General features: G+C 42.8%; 1 protein-coding gene across 7 annotated transcripts in view; it reads left to right on the forward strand.

Moving 5' to 3' along the window:
* Positions 1–16,846, forward strand: part of LOC111952446 (myocyte-specific enhancer factor 2A-like) — a 131,362-nt gene that overhangs the window by 63,920 nt on the left and 50,596 nt on the right. For all 7 annotated transcript variants that reach the window (XM_023971111.2, XM_023971114.2, XM_023971115.2 and 4 more), the window contains exon 4: positions 5,707–5,910. In XM_023971111.2, coding sequence (XP_023826879.1) covers positions 5,707–5,910 — 204 coding nt within the window. The remainder of the gene's footprint in view (positions 1–5,706; positions 5,911–16,846) is intronic.

The raw sequence follows: 16,846 nt of genomic DNA on the forward strand, positions 1-16,846 counted from the left end.
CACCAGTCCCTGAGTGTGGCCCTTAGTGCAGGCAAAGGGAGGGAGAGAGGCTTCAGCTCAGCCAGCCTCACAGAGCAGAGCAGCCTGCCTGACATGCTAATTGAAAACCTGTGTAAGGGATGAATGCTATAATGGAGCTGGACAACAGGATCACTGTGGATAGATCCATCCTCAGCTCAGCACCACCCTACAATTACAACTCCTAATGATAACACTCACCTGTCTCATTTAGACAGTCTGGCTGGATAATTGAAGAGTAGGGGAATGTTCTGAGATGAATCCCTGAGGGCGAATCTGGCTCAAGTACGCTCACATGGCCTGATGAGAAGTGCCTTGCAAACAGAGAAGCTCTCTGTTGTGGCTTGACTGTGTTGTGACGGTCCTTGCCTCATGAATAGTACAACATAACAACGTGAGAGCCCATGGAAGAGCCGAGAAGGAGTTTTTAGCAGCAGCATGTGTGGGGTCTCCCTCCCAGTGAAAGGTACAGATTGGCCTTGTTTGGTAGTGGAGTGGAGTGAGGCTGGCTGTGGCTGGCCTAGAGAGCTCTGCGTAGCTAGCTCCTCATGTCTAACGACGTCCTCTGGATGCCATTAAGCAGGCTCACCGGGGGTAATTGCCCAAGTCATTAAAAGTTTGATGATTTTCCTGCTGGGTGGAGGGTTGCCTGCCCTTGCTGTGGCTCACTTTGGATTTGGCTTTGGCACGTCACATGCTCGTGGGCACAGTGCTGCTCTCTCCTTCTCTCTCTCTCTCTCTCTCTCTCTCTCTCTCTCTCTCTCTCTCTCTCTCTCTCTCTCTCTCTCTCCTCTCCTCGTCGCTCTCTCCCCATCTCTCCCTCTCTCACCGGGGAACATCGGAGCACATCTCTATTTTTCATCCCTTTCTCTCCCCGCTCTGAAACTCTGAAAGCTCTCAGGCCAACTCCGTTCTTTTTTTAACAGGTAAAATCCGTGTTGATAGAGAATGGAGAGAGAGACAACAGGGAAAACGGGGGATGCTAGATGGAGTGTACTGCCTATGACACATGTTTGAAAAGTAGAATCTTTAACTGCCTTACAAATGAGAGGGTAGCAGCTGTATGTGAAACAGATACTATTATGTTTTGTTTTCCCATATTTAAATATTAGCAAGAGGTTAGTGAGGGAAGTTTAGTGGTCTGCTCCTGTTGGCAGGTTAAAAAGCAGAGACAATGTACCCATCAGGAGCAGAAAAACTGGAATGACTGTAGTGATTCAAATGACGTCCAATACTGAACAATAATTACATCATTTTTCTAGTAGCAGTCCTCTCACCAGCTCAGACGAGTTGAATAGTGAAATTGTTCAACTAAACTCTATACATACACTATCAATGTAGACCTAGCAGAAGAGCTTGAGCGGTGGGCTCATTTCATGAAGTTTAATGGGAAGAATCTTACAGTTAGGTTTCAAGGTTAAGCGCAGCTGGCTGGCCAGACCTCTGGGTGCTACAGTGATCCATTGGAATGGGGGACTTGTGGATGTCCGTTCCCCTCGTCAGAGCTGATCCAGCCAGAKAGGACATGAAGGAAGGCCCTGTGCCTAGTACTGTACTCTAGTGCTGCACAGCCAGGGGGCCCGGGTCACTCTCTCAGCTGGTGCCAGGGCGCACAGATGGACAGTGATAGATTACTGTTGATAGTTAGAATAGTAGAATACGCAAAGTACAATTTCGAAATTTGGTTGTGCATCAGCACCCACTATGCTGTTTACTTTCTTCGTCTACGTCATGTCAATGAGTCTACCTTTAACATGTCATAAGTCATGGCACAATGTGTAGAATTGCAGGAAATTAACTTTTAAACTTAAATTCTTCTCTCCGCCGTTAAGACAGGGGCCAGTAAAATGTTTTGCCCGCGAGGTGGGGGGGCCCCCAACAAAATCTTGATTAGGCCCCCAGAAGGCTAGGGCCGGCCCTGGCTACTGGTATAATGCATTGTTAAGAGAGTTAAGTAATTTCACTGCACAAATAGATTGAATGCACAAATCAGTTGAATGAATGTGTGGGTATGGACATAGACCCGTGAGCAACTGCGGCCCCTCATGATGAGTTCAGATTTATTGTGGCTCCACCTCCATCAAAGTTGCCCATCCCTAGTCTACATGCCTGTACTTTAGCATATTGGATTTCCTGTTATCAACCTATTGCCTGATCTCCCGTATGACATTACTAGCCTTTTCCCTGCCTGTACTGATGCCTTTTTGGACCCCTGTGTAAGACCTTCTGCCTGCCCCTGGACCCATCTACCTGCRTCCTCCTGTGGTCCTTTACAATAAACACCTGCTGCGCACCGCGCTTGAAACCAGCTCTCTGTTTCCCATCGTGTTCACTACACATGAGAGACAGTTTCATCATTGAAATTCTTCCGTATTGACTGACCTTCATGTCTTAAAGTAATGATGGACTGTCGTTTCTCTTTGCTTATTTGACCTGTTCTTGTCATAATATGGACATGTTTTTTAACCAAATAGGTCTATCTTCTGTATACCCCCCTACCTTGTCACAACACAACTGATTGGCTCAAATGCATTAAGAAGGAAAGAAATTCCCCAAATAATTTTTTAACAAGGCACACCTGTTAATTGAAATGTCTTCCAGCTGACTACATTATGAAGCTGGTTGAATTAATGCCAAGAGTGCGCAAAACTGTCAAGGCAATTATTATTTTTTGGGGGTGGCTACTTTGAAGATTCTCAAATATAACATATATTTTGATTTGTTTAACACTTTTTTGGTTACTACATGATTCCATATGTGTTATTTCATAGTTTTGATGTTTTCACTATTATTCTACAATGTAGAAAATAATAAAAATAAAGAAAAACCCTTGAATGAGTAGGTGTGTCCATAGAATTTTGGAACAGCAATGCCTGAGACGTGCACTTCATAGGATGAGTGGTGGAGTCATGAAGGAAAAGTAGTTGGAGAAAGTTTTCTATGAGAGCAGAATTAGCACCCCCAGCTCGTCACTAGCAATGAGAGAGAATCTGAAAAGGTCAAGGTTTTCAGCCAGGCTCATAGTCAGGTGAAAAATCCTAATATAATTACTGTCTGTCTGGTAGGCATTGTGTGGGTTATTATAATAACCTTATCAAAGGCTGCAAAAAGATGGAGAAATAGATGCATTTTAAGTTCAGAGTTTAGAATAGTTTAGTCATTTTCTGTTTCCATATTTGCAATTGAATGTTTGGTAGAGAGTAATAGTAACACACTAGTAACTTGTGGTACTCAAAAGAAGTTTGTTTCACATGATTTACAGTGGATAGCACTTTTGCTGTCACCGTGAATTGCATGAATTAGACAGTGCATTAACTGAACATAATCATTACACCACCGAAATCCTTGAGGAACCCATAGAATGGTGTCTGTGTGTGGGGGTTTCTTTGCGAGCCATAGGAAAACACTACCTATAGACTAGCCCACGTGAACTCAAATGTGCTTGTGGTTTTCCACTGAGAGGGGTGTCAACCCAAAGGCCCACGCCTTAGCAAGGTCTCAACTCTGCGGTGTAGGCTACTGACAGTCATGACACAAGCAGCTTGTTCTCGCTGCATCTAAGATATTAGTCGATGATCAAAATGTCGCTCATTGTACATTAGTATGAAGCACAGTATGTGAGCATGTTGTTTGACATGGTCTGTATTTTATTCTCTGATAAGAGAATACAGTACAGAAACCATTTCTGACATCCTACAGTATCTCCAGTCAGTGAAAGGATACAGTCAGTATACTAGAATAGGGAACACTCCTCTTTAAGAGCAGCTGGCTCTGCTGGGGCGATGCGGGCTGATCCAGGTCTCTGTGCTCCTCTGGGTGAAATGAAGCAGGAGCCTGGGTCAGCGCTGTGGCCCTGCTACTCCACTCAGCACACTGAGGGCCAGCCCAGCCAGGTGGAACAAAGTTCACCAGTTCAGTTCACTCACCCAGGGTTAGCTGCCTGCTTCCTGCTAAAAGGTGACTTCTCCCTCCCTCCGTGGCTTAGCTTAGCAGACACACTCATCTGCTAAAAGGCTGTCAATTTGTTAATTATTTTCCCACATGACAGTCAGTGCTTTCCAGACGGTTAAACAAACAAACAAGTAAACAAGCAAGCAGCTCTGAGGAGGAGAGTGAGTCAAGGGAGGTCAATGTCAGGTGGTTTGACTTGTCATATGCCGGCCCATTAACCTGCACCAGGAGCTACTGTAGCCTACTGTACTATACATTGTTATAGTCAGGTCTGATGAGAACAGAGTGAGGACTGGTCCTCTGTGGACCAAGGATACAGAGATGGCACATACCCTTGTCTGCCCTCATGAAGCGTATTGCCTCCACAGCACAAATAAACACTATGACATGCACAAAAGCAATGGACAGAGAAACTGCTCTCCAGCAGGACTCGTATATATCCATATGTCAAAGGTCATTAACTTAACATGTTCTAAAACTTGCAACTCGTGCATTTAAACTGTGTCATTTTAGGAAATGTTATTCTGGTGTTTGGTTTTGTCACCATGTCCAAACCTGACATGTGGAAAGGGCCTGTGTAATTACCTGTAGTGTGGAACATTTGAAATTCATTTTTCACAGTTGAAGTGACCCCACTGGCTCAGTTGAGACAGAGKAGCTATACAACTCATAGGATTATGTTGCATTATGCCATTTTAAATGAGGGTAGGCACAAGCTGTGACCAATTAAATTTGAACAAAGCTAGCTCATCTGCCTAGCTCCTCTTAGTAGGTCAGTGAAATTGGTGGAAGTGAATACAGACACATTCACTCTGCTTTGGCCTGAAGCACAGCTTTCACTGGCATATCCATAGAATAGCTCTCACTGTACTGTAACTGAATGCACTTTACATGGTGCACACACTGTGAGGATGATAAGCTTGCATAAATGCTATCGAGGAGGTGTTTCACATAAACAACATTACAGAACCGCTTGTACAGTCTCAAAGTACACTGCCTGTAAAATATACCAATGGAAGAACATCTGCATTCCTTGTTTCCCTGTTTGTCTGGATGAGGTTTTACAATAATAGAGGGTCATAGCATACATTACTGCATAGGCAATAAAGCAGTGCTACATAATGACGTGTGTATCGGGTACAGGCAACCACAGATACAGAGCTGAAGAGGTGCAGGACAGAAAGTCTGCAGAGAGGGTTAGGTTTCAGCACCCCTGGAGTGATGCATGACCTACAGTCCCGTCTGTGGGATCGTGTTACAGGCAGAGTGATGCAGGGGCAGGGAGGGACCGCTGTCCGTACCGTACATGGAGTCAGGAGCTAATGTAATGTATGGATTCCTGTTCCCAACATCCTAATTCAGCTTACCTAGCCACTACATGACTTTACACTGCCTGACCTCTGGCCTGCTAACCAATCACACCAGCCTCATATCCTCACTGTAGTTTTCCTAAAGGGATACACTTATGACTTGTGTATTATGAGAGATGGAGATAGGAAAGTGTCTTATTATTAGTTCTGAAACTGTGCTGCTGCAGACTGACCCCTATCCAACCAGTAAGAACACCCCCAGGCTGCTGCTCAACATCATTTCCAATTCTGTTTAATCACCCTCTTTTATACATGCATACTAAATATGTGTGGATGTATCTATGCATATTTTCTGAATTTGAATAGTAATTTTTTTATCTGATTTTGTTCTGTGTGTAACTGATGATGATGGTCACTGTCTCCTCAGGTTACCTTCACGAAGAGGAAGTTTGGGCTAATGAAGAAGGCCTATGAGCTCAGCGTTCTATGTGACTGTGAGATAGCCCTGATCATATTCAACAGCTCAAACAAACTCTTTCAGTATGCAAGCACAGATATGGACAAGGTCCTGCTCAAATACACTGAGTACAACGAGCCCCACGAGAGCAGAACCAACTCCGACATTGTCGAGGTGAGTTGGCTTTACATTTTCACTGTATCAGGGCAGGAAACCATGCATATGCTTATACAGGGAAAAAATACAATGTTTGGGCATTGGAGACTGAAGGGCTTGTAACAGTTTCCTTCTAGCTACCAGACAGATAGGGCAGGGGACATCTGCAGCCTATGATAAGTTGAGCTTCAGTTCAGTCCAGCAACCGACAATAAAAATCTACCGCTGCACAGGCCTTCACTCAGTAGCTGTCCAAACAGCATGGAAACTCTGTTTCCCCCAGATACTGACTGTACTGTCTATACCTGCATGGATGAATCCCAGAATCATTATACCACTGTTTAAGACAAAAAGCCTATACTTTACTCAGATGTTAGGTTTAATTACATAGCATTATGTAATGAACATACTTTCGAGATTCCTATTGGCTCTGAAAGTGTTGGAGAGAATTCCAGCAGCACTTGGTCTCCCTGGCAGCTAGTGTCCCTCTACATGCCCAAACACTCACAGAAGAAGAAGAAGCCACTTGTTATGCCAGCCTATCAAATTTGTCGGCCAAGAGCATCACTGCAAAGAAAATGGGGGAGATTGTGGATCCATCAGGATCCAAATCCCTCCCACTGACGCACTTATCGTTTTTCAACCTATTCAGAATCTGTTTTCTGAAGCTAGTGTCTTCACTCTTGACTAAATGAAAAACAAACACATGTATGCCCAGTTTAAAATTCATGATAATAACAATAAAAGTGCTTTATTTGTTTTGCAAGCCAATATTTAAAGTAGACACAGACTAGGTCTTGTGTTTCAAGTTTGACTGATGTGTTTTCATTAAACAGGACAGACATTGCCCTGGTTTCTGCACTGCTAGCTGCATCGTAATACACTTGTGTTTTCACTGGCAGACTTCACTCAAACATACKTTATTATTAATCTGTCCAACAGAGAGACTTCATGAGTTTAAAGAGCATGATGAATACACAAATTCCAAGAATCCCACATTTTTTWAAATAAATTTCACTTAAAGAAATTAGTAAAATTGCATAAAAGGAGTCAGCTGTGCCGGGTATATTTTGTTCATGTTACTGCTGCTATTGAATTACCTGCTTGGCAGAGCTGCAAAACAGTGCTCTGGCATCCAGCAGTCTCAGTCCTCTATCAGAGGTCCTATGCTCTCTCCCTCTGAGCTGAGATGGGTCTCACCTGCATTAAAAATAAATGGACACACTCCACCCTTATGTAACAGTGACACCATGTTTGTTTTCTGTTGTGACTTGGGAGTCCTTGTATTTATCAAGTACAAAAACTGTTTCTCATAGATGGAATCATTCATTGATTCATTGTTTGCTATTTGTTCCTTGTTTCCTTTTTGTAGAGATACCCATAGAGATTCTACAGTATGGTAGTGTATGTGTCTATTGCTACAGTATTGTATATTATTGATGTACGTGTCAGCTGTATCTTGTAATTGGCATGTACTATACTCAGTACGGCACACAGTGTCATCTCTAGGGAGCACTGCCAATGGTCCATCACTAACTCAAGTGTAGTACATGCTGGTGGGGATCTGTTCATTTCCCACGTAGCCCCTCTAGCCATCTGCAAGGATACTGCCCTGCTCTTGCTGCACGAACGAAAGGCGAGAACAATGCAGTGTTGTCCCTGCTCACTCGGCCAGCATCTGTGCAGATATGTGCAAATCCCTCTAGCCCTGCTGGCTATGTGGCCAAGGTTCAGAAGTGAAGAAGCAGAGCAGAAGTAACCAGGCCTGTCCAGGCTCCACTTTTGAACATTTCCACACAAGCCACCATTCACTGGTCCAAAAAGTGCTGCGGCACAAGAGCAAACGTCAGAGCCGTTAGACTGAGCTCAGTGTCTGCTGTGGGCTTATCAGATATAGCCCAGGCTGTTGGCTGCATCTTGTTGTGGAGTGTTCTTATAGAGAAAGCCAGACGGCCTCTTCAATAAAAGACAAAGGATGTCCTTTTATTCTCACAGAGCACAGAGATTGCCGATAGATGTCTGCACTTTTAAGCATGATCTTTATCATTAGAACACGGACTACCCTTTCGAAAAGACAAAAACAGAAATTGTATTTGTGCCATGATATGAATGTCTATCTGGTTGGCTGGCTGCTGCTTTCCTATCGGTGTAGTCAGTGTCATTGGGATATAGGATGACTGCACTCCTAATGAGCCATCTCTCTCTCTCTCCCTCTCTCTCTCTGTGTTGATGTGTCTCACATGGAGACACTTACCCTGACACTTATCTAAATGTATAAATTGCATTAAACTGATAATTGCCACACAAACAGTTACCTGCTCATCTGCCTTGCTTGAGAGACCAAGCAAATCCTTTCTGAGTTTTCATTGGGCAGCATACGGTCCAATTCCATGTGCGAAGCCAAATCAAAGGTCACATTCCTGCTCAGTAGTACCGTCTATAGATAAAGGCTGGGCCTTGCAGTGTGGGAGAGCATTTGCCATGTTTCCCACAGATGGATGTATGCCTGGGGCACCGTTTGATAGCCCAGCGGAGAGCTATGGACTTTGTCTTAAACTTGGCTCTGCTGTCGATACCAGAACAGCAGGCTCAGAGCGCTGTGCTTGAGCGTGAATGTGTGTCTGTGCATGTGTGTATGCGTGCGTGCGTGAATCAAATCAAACTTTATTTGTCACATGCGCCGAATAGAAGTGTAGACCTTACCGTGAAATGTTACTTGCAAGCACTTAACCATCAGTGCAGTTCAAGAAGAGTTAAGAAACTATTTACCAAATAAACTAAAGTAAAAAATAAAAAATAATAAAAAGTAACACAATCACATAACAATAACGAGGCCATATACAGGGGCTACCGGTACCAAGTCAGTGTGCGGGGGTGCAGGTTAGAGGTAATTTGTACWTGTAGGTAGGGGTGAAGTGACTATGCATAGATAATAAACAGCAAGAAGCAGCAGTATACAAAACAAATGGAGGGGGGTCAATGTAAATAGTCCGGTGGCCATTTGATTAATTGTTCAGCAGTCTTATGGCTTGGGGGTAGGAGCTGTTAAGAAGCCTTGACTTGGTCCTAGACTTGGCGCTCCGGTAGCGCTTGCCGTGCGGTAGTAGAGAAAACAGTCTATGACTTGGTTGACTGGAGTCTCTGACAATTTTATGGGCTTGCCTCTGACACTGGATTGCAGGAAGCTTGGCCCCAGTGATGTACTGGGCCGTACACACTACCCCCTTACGGTCAGATGCCGAGCAGTTGCCATATCAGGCGGTGATGCAATTGGTCAGGATGCTCATAAATGGTGCAGCTGTAGAACTTTTTGAGCATCTCGGGACCATGCCAAATCTTTTCAGTCTCCTGTGGGGGAAAAAGGTTTTGTCGTGCCCTATTCACGACTGTCTTGGTGTGTTTGGACCATGACAGATCGTTGGTGATGTGGACACCAAGGAACTTGAAACTCTCGAGCCGCTCCACTACAGCCCTAGTGATGTTAATGGGGGCCGGTTCGGCCCGCCTTTTCCTGTAGTCCACGATCAGCTCCTTTGTCTTGCTCACATTGAGGGAGAGGTTGTTGTCCTAGCACCACACTGCCAGTTCTCTGACCTCCTCCCTATAGGCTGTCTCATCGTTGATGGTGATCAGGCCTACCCACGCAATCATGGGTGAACAGGGAGAACAGGAGGGGACTAAGTACACACCGCTGAGGGGCCCGAGTGTTGAGGATCAGCGTGGCGGATGTGTTGTTGCCTACACTTACCACCTGTGGGCGGCTGGTCAGGAGGTCCAGGATCCAGTTGCAGAGGGGGGTGTTTAGTCCCAGGGTCCTTAGCTTAGTGATGAGCATCGTGGGCACTATGGTGTTGAACGCTGAGCTGTTAGTCAATGAACAGCATTCTCACATAGGTGTTCTTTTTGTCCAGTTGGGAAAGTGCAGTGTGGAGTGCGAATGAGATTGCGTCATCTGTGGATCTGTTGGTGGGGTATGTAAATTGGAGTGGGTCTAGGGTATCTGGGAGGATGCTGTTGATGTGAGCCAGCCTTTCAAAGCACTTCATGGCAACCAACGAAAATCCCTCCAGCTCTATATTGTCCGTGTCGTCGTTCAGCCACGACTCGGTGWAACATAGGATATTTCAGTTCTTTTTTTTTTTAAATGTTACATTTACATTTTATCCCATTTTCTCCCCAATTTTCGTGGTATCCAATCGCTAGTAATTACTATCTTGTCTCATCGCTACAACTGCCGTATGGGCTCGGGAGAGACGAAGGRCGAAAGCCATGCGTCCTCCGAAGCACAACCCAACCAAGCCGCACTGCTTCTTAACACAGCGCGCCTCCAACCCGGAAGCCAGCCGCACCAATGTGTCGGAGGAAACACCGTGTACCTGGCCCCCTTGGTTAGCGCGCACTGCGCCCGGCCCGCCACAGGGGTCGCTGGAGCGCGATGAGACAAGGATATCCCTACCGGCCAAACCCTCCCTAACCCGGACGACGCTATGCCAATTGTGCGTCGCCCCACGGACCTCCCGGTCGTGGCCGGCTGCGACAGAGCCTGGGCGCGAACCCAGAGACTCTGGTGGCGCAGCTAGCACTGCGATGCAGTGCCCTAGACCACTGCGCCACCCGGGAGGCCCCGAATATTTCAGTTCTTAATGTCCCGTTGGTAGGATGATCGTAATCGTAGGTCATACATTTTATTTTTCAATGATTGCATGTTAGCAAGTAGAATAGATGGCAATGGGAGTTTACTCGCTCGCCTACGGATTCCCAAAATACAGCCCGATCTGCGTCATCTTTTCCTCCGTCTTTTCTTCACCCAAATGACGGGGATCTGGGCCTGTTCCCGGGAGAGCAGTATATCTTTCTCGTCGGACTCGTTAAAGGAAAGAACTTCTTCCAGTCCGTGGTGAGTAATCCCAATTCTGATGTCCAGAAGTTATTTTCGGTCATAAGACACGGTAGCAGCAACATTATGTACAAAATAAGTTAAAAAATAAGTTACAAACAAAAAAAACGAACAAAATAGCACAATTGGTTATGGGCATGTAAAACGTCAGCCATCCTCTTCGGCGCATCTTAATATGTATGTGTGGGTGTGTGTGTGGTGGTCTGAACTCCAGAAACACTCCGGACGACAGGTGAACTATTGCATGAAATCTCCCTTTGTGGATCACGTCCACTTCTCCGTTTGATTAGAAGTGTCCCCGCTTCAATCTGATCCCATCTGCGTCTCGCCTTTTAAAGACCCGGCCTACAGAGCAGCCTTTTATTTACTGAGTASCTATGCTGGATAGATTGATTCACCGTTTCCTTTCCTCAGAGGTTAGGTCAAGCTTGTCTGGGTCTGTAAGGGCTTTATAGCAAATATCTTGCCAGAGCAAACTTCATTTGATGCAATGTCGTTTTCCTGTGCTGAGTGAACATGGGAACAAGTAGAGAATACAATTTAGCTCATTTTATTTTCTTTACAAACAATTTGCAGTGGGCAACCTGTGAACCTTTTATCTGACTGATGTACAGAATATACATCAAACCTTTTATCTGACTGATGTACAGAGGATACATCAAATGCAGGTCAACTTGAGCAAGATCACTGCGATAAAGAAACAGCTAGACTCCAGCTTGCACACTGTATGTCAGACTACCCTGTATAGTTAGACCATTGCTGTTCTTGTTGGGTGCTGTGGCAAAAGTCCTACAGTATAGTAGCTGTTGTTGCTTCTCTTATTGAATTTCATTTGTACCATAAATGAAAATGCTGCTGTAGGTAATTAAAAMAATCAAATCATCCCTTCTCCTCTTCCTTCCCAACGGGAGATAATGAAATCTTCCTTTAGCTGTTCTATAACCTTCTACCGTTATTCTGAGTACAGACAGCTCACTGTCTAGCTGAGAATCCTAAAAATCAGATATCAACTTCACAGGAACGATTTGGCTTCCATCTGTGCTTTTCTTTAAAACATTTCAACACAATTACTGTTTGCAGCTATGCTTGGATTAATCAAGTTTGCATTTAAATGAAATTGACATGGACTGAACACATTTAAAGTAATCTCATAAAATAGGGGATGTGGATATAATTGAATGGGATTATACAGCTGTAATAGTTTAAACACGAGTGGTAGGCTACACTTTAGTCCATTGGTATTTATTAGGATCCCCATTAGTCCATGATGGGAATAATGGCTTTAATCAAATTTGGAGCTGCAGTTTTACTCAAATACCATGCCTGGGCTTGTAAAGAGCTGGACGACAATGGATATAAAAAATTGACATTTTGCTTCTTCTTTTTTTGGTTTTTCTCATGCCCATCTTCTGGAGTAAACAAAGCTAGAGCAGTCATACGCAAATTCACGTTTATCTCCGACATTAAAGAGGCCGTATTTGTTAAATGTGGTTTTGGAAATAGAGCAATGTTCCTCATTGTTGAGTGTTCTATAGATAAAGAGCTCATTCAGTGAACGAAAATTAGCGTAAATAATACTTGCATCATCTCCATAGATTTATCAGTATTGTTACTTTCAATGATCATCTATTATTATGAATGGCACTCACTATTCAGAATGATAATCCAATAAGATATGTAAATCCTGACCATTTCATAATGTCAGGTCTATTGGGCCTGCTTTTCTCTCTTTCCTCCACTACGTTCCATTTAAATCACTCCGCTCTTTCACCACTAAGCCTACTTATAGTAACCACATTGGCCATTGGCAGTGGATCATAAAACAAATGCCATTGCATATAGAAATGACTATTTAAAATATAGAAAAGAGCTATAAAAAGCAGTGGTCCCAGGATTTGAGACAGGGGCTGTTTATGTTGTCAATCAAATCCAGTACAGTGATTAAGACTCATCTCTGTCTTAATGAATGCAAATTGGCACATCTGCTATGGTGGGCTAACTGTCCAGACTGTTCAATTAGCCTGATTGATCAATTATCTTCCTCCCGGTGCTTCTGCGGAGGACGTGACAGGGAAGAAAATTGTCAGCACAGAAAGATCGACAGGAGGAGAGGGAAAGGAAGCCCTCTGTTCGAAACCCTTCACTCTACCGATCAAAATACGGATGCTTTATTTGATTAGGCAAAAATGATGATGGAATTTCTTTCATTTTATTATAGTGGAGCATTCAATTTAATGATGTAGTCCTCAAATAGATGTTGAATTGTGGAATTGAAAATCATGGAAATGTTCTGAGTACATTTCTGTATAATGATATTAGATTTAAAAAGAGGAAGAATCAAAAGACTTCTGTCTTGAGCACTTTGCCACTCATAAGAGGTGGACCAGAGATCAGAGGATGGTTATCACCACGTAATAGATGCATTATATTACACATAAGTGGACTTGATAGGTTAATGGATGTCACTTTCAATCAAGATGAAGGGGTCATGATGTGTAATTACTTAAGTGAGTAATGAGTCAAATTTCAGGTCAGGTTGACACCGTGCGACAAAACAATTAGCAATCTCATTTACATGTTTATTGCTGGTGTTTTCTCCAATTCTCAATTGCTTGAGGAACAGCAGGAGGATATTTTTTGTCATATTTAAGTTGCTCAATCTGAGTCTTGGCACATTACCTGATGAATTCCTTTCATTTGGACCAATGAATCATGTTTCTCAGGCAGTGGACACCAGATCTCTTGCAACAACGTGACATGCTGTGTATTTATGCACAACACAACTGCACTTCAGTGGCCCACTTAATGCAGTAATTATATGATGGAAACCATTGTCCTTTAATTTTAGTGTCTTACTCCAGTTTGAAGTGACCCCACCGAGGCTTCCCACTAGTTCATACTCGTATAAACAACTGTTCCTCAAGTATAGGAATTAATCATCGAAATGATTTGCCTTCTAGTGTGTTATCTTCCTGGAATATTATGAACATAGTCATGTTGGCTTAGTGAGTAAGCAGATTTAATAAACATCATAGCCCAGTGGTGAAGGCTCCCTCTGTGGAGTATCAGACACAGATTCAGGCCTGAGTGCTGTGTATCTCTAATTGTGACATTCCAAGATAATGGGGACAGTCACATGAGGCTCTGGCTGGCACAGAGAGAAGCTTTCACCACTGAATCCTCTCAAACATACCACTCCTCTAGAGGGGCTCTCTGGAACAGATAGAATGTAGTGCAAACTATGAAGTCTGCTGTAAACATGCACCTTACAGTATTTGTCTCAGTAAAACAAGAAAACTGTGATAAAATTACAAGCTTCAGTCTCAAATTGAATACTTAGTTTAAATTTCAAAGACATTTTGTGCGAGTTGTGAACAGTTAGCAATCACCATACTATATGATAATGTGACAAAGTGTTGTATCGTAGGAGAACATGGAGCTGCCGTGTGCTGAGGAGATTCTTCTGCCTTAAAGTTACTGGCATCACACATGGATTATGGCACTTACCTCACGCTCCAGTGATGTTACTGACTCTCCCAATCCTGGATGATTAACCAAGTTTGAAAGATTAATCTAAAAGGGGTCAGGGGCCTAATTTATGTTTGATATGCACAGATGACAACACAAATGAAAATATTACATTTTAATTGGCAAGTGCTTAACTTAGCGACTTGACTTTGGGTTGGCCAGAAGCCAGAATCCCTCTGATCCACTAAAGCCTAGTTTGACATTTGAGATGGCTGAAGGGTACACATGGTTAGCTGCACTGGCTCGCCTGCGTAAGGTCGCTCTGAGGGAGAATCTAAACGCCCACTTCCCCTGATTAAAGCATGTTTTTACTATACTTATTCTTATACCACTAAAAAAAACTCTCTTTAACAGAGTACAATGTCCACACTATACATCAGGGTTACATACCACTGCCTGCAAAGTGATATAATCTGGCAAGATTTCAAAACCCATTGGGCATTTCAAAACCCATTGGGCAATACTCTCTTCCTCAGTTTAAACATCTATCTAACAAAGTCATTTACACAGTCTCAGCAGCCTTTTTATCTTTATAGTGCCATGATTTAATTGTATATTTCGCTATAGCTCTCTCTGAGCACCCACAATATTAGAAATAGATCAAGCTAAGACTAATGTCAGTTCTATTGACATATCATTATTGAATTAAAGTAGATTTAGGGCATTTATGATTTATGAACTGCTGATCCCAATGTTAATATTCCAGCAGCAAACCAAAGGTGTACCTTTTGGTCTCTCAAGCTTTATTAAAATGACATTCATTTGCTTTTCCCTTCTTTTTCATAACCTATGAAACATCAAATAGTTTCTACCTATGCCTGGTTTGTATGTTTATTCCAATAGAGGTGGTTTGGTTTAGTGGAGTACTATTCATGGTGAGATAGTGTATTGTAACTAATGCTCAGCTGAGTATCTGATAAGGTGTATTGGCACATTATCTTTGAAGCCGTCTCTGTATTGATATATTTGTTGCAACCGGATTCTCTATGGAATTGGTCTGTAATGAGTAGGATATGAATAGAAGTGTCCATTTATCCATGCATTCATACTATAAAGACTGAGGCTGTCAGTGTCTGGGAATGTGCTCTGCATTTGTCACTGGAAATGGAACTGCACTGAGTGCAAGGGTCAGTCCTGAACATGTTTGCTTGGGCTTATCTGTAATCATGTAATACAGAAAAAAACGTTTGATTTTGTTCTAAAGCTCATATTAAAGTCATGGATTTGTTTTGAAAAACAAAGCAAATGGCTAGTTTCCTATTACTGTGCTGTGTGTATCCAGTTCAGTGCAGGTGTTGCTGTGGATTCCAGGAAAGGTCAGTTAAATTAACCTGTACTGTCAGTCAGCACTGTCAAAACAAACACATTATTCTGAGCAGGCCAATGAGGCCATGGATATATCTGTGGGAAAGTGTAGTGATGAGCCACCTAAAAATAATCAAGGAATCACTAATGTATACATTGAAAGCAGAAAAATAKGTGTTTTTATTTAGTCATTGAGAGCAGGGTCTCATTTCTATGGTGCCCTGGGGACCTACAGGTTACAATTTAAAAAAAAAACAATTTCAACACCATAATAAATGTTTACATTTAATCAAAACAAATACAATTCTCATTTAACAAATTCAACATTAGACTTCTACACTGGCCTAGCAATAATAGCTCTAACCTCGTAGCTGATGATTATGTCGTGAGTGTTACTAGTGGCATATGTCTGTACATTCTGTCAAGTGTATAAAAGACAAGATAAAACACTGATCTACTTTTGTTGATTGTGGTTTTAGGAAATATGCTTGGCACTGCAATTCTCTTCCACCCGAGGCATTTCATCTGCTTCCACATGTGAATAGGGAGGAATACTGATATGTTGAGTCTGATTTCTAGTAACACACACTGTACTTTATTACTACATGATGAAAAAATGTCACACACACACACACACACACACACATAAAAACAAGTCAAGTTGTTAGTCAGGCTTTGTTGAACAAATGTTTCCGTCATTCTCAGAAGAGAAGCTAAAATCCACTTTTCACATGTTTTGATATTGCTGGATACACTTTTCAGAATTGTCTTTCTAGTTCTAGATGACAGAACGTACCTTTTCCCATGTACTGAGGTGCAGTACGTATTCTGGTTGAAAGCCATAATTTGCCATGCTGAGTGTAGGAGTACTAATGGTATTGTAGCCAGTCTCCTGCTGGGTTTCAAAGTTTATAGGACAAGGACTCCCTTTCCTCTGGGCTTTTCACTAGAAAAAAGGTCACCACTCTCTTTGGAGTTTTTTGCCTTCTATGAAAGCAACACTTGTGATCATTTTTATGCAAGTCTTTCATAGAACATCCTATTTCACACCACATTTATGAAACAAGCCGTGAATGGACTATAATTGTCTCTTTTTCCTCATGTTCACTATGGCTTGGTTGCTGTGGAAACCCATGTTAATGTTTCAGAAAAACAGGACACGGACAGTGAACAAATAAATCTTCCTCAGTTTATCACAACCAGAAGAGTCCCATTAAAGTGTGT

This window comes from Salvelinus sp. IW2-2015, linkage group LG26 (assembly GCF_002910315.2).
Source record: "Salvelinus sp. IW2-2015 linkage group LG26, ASM291031v2, whole genome shotgun sequence".
NCBI lineage: Eukaryota > Metazoa > Chordata > Actinopteri > Salmoniformes > Salmonidae > Salvelinus > Salvelinus sp. IW2-2015.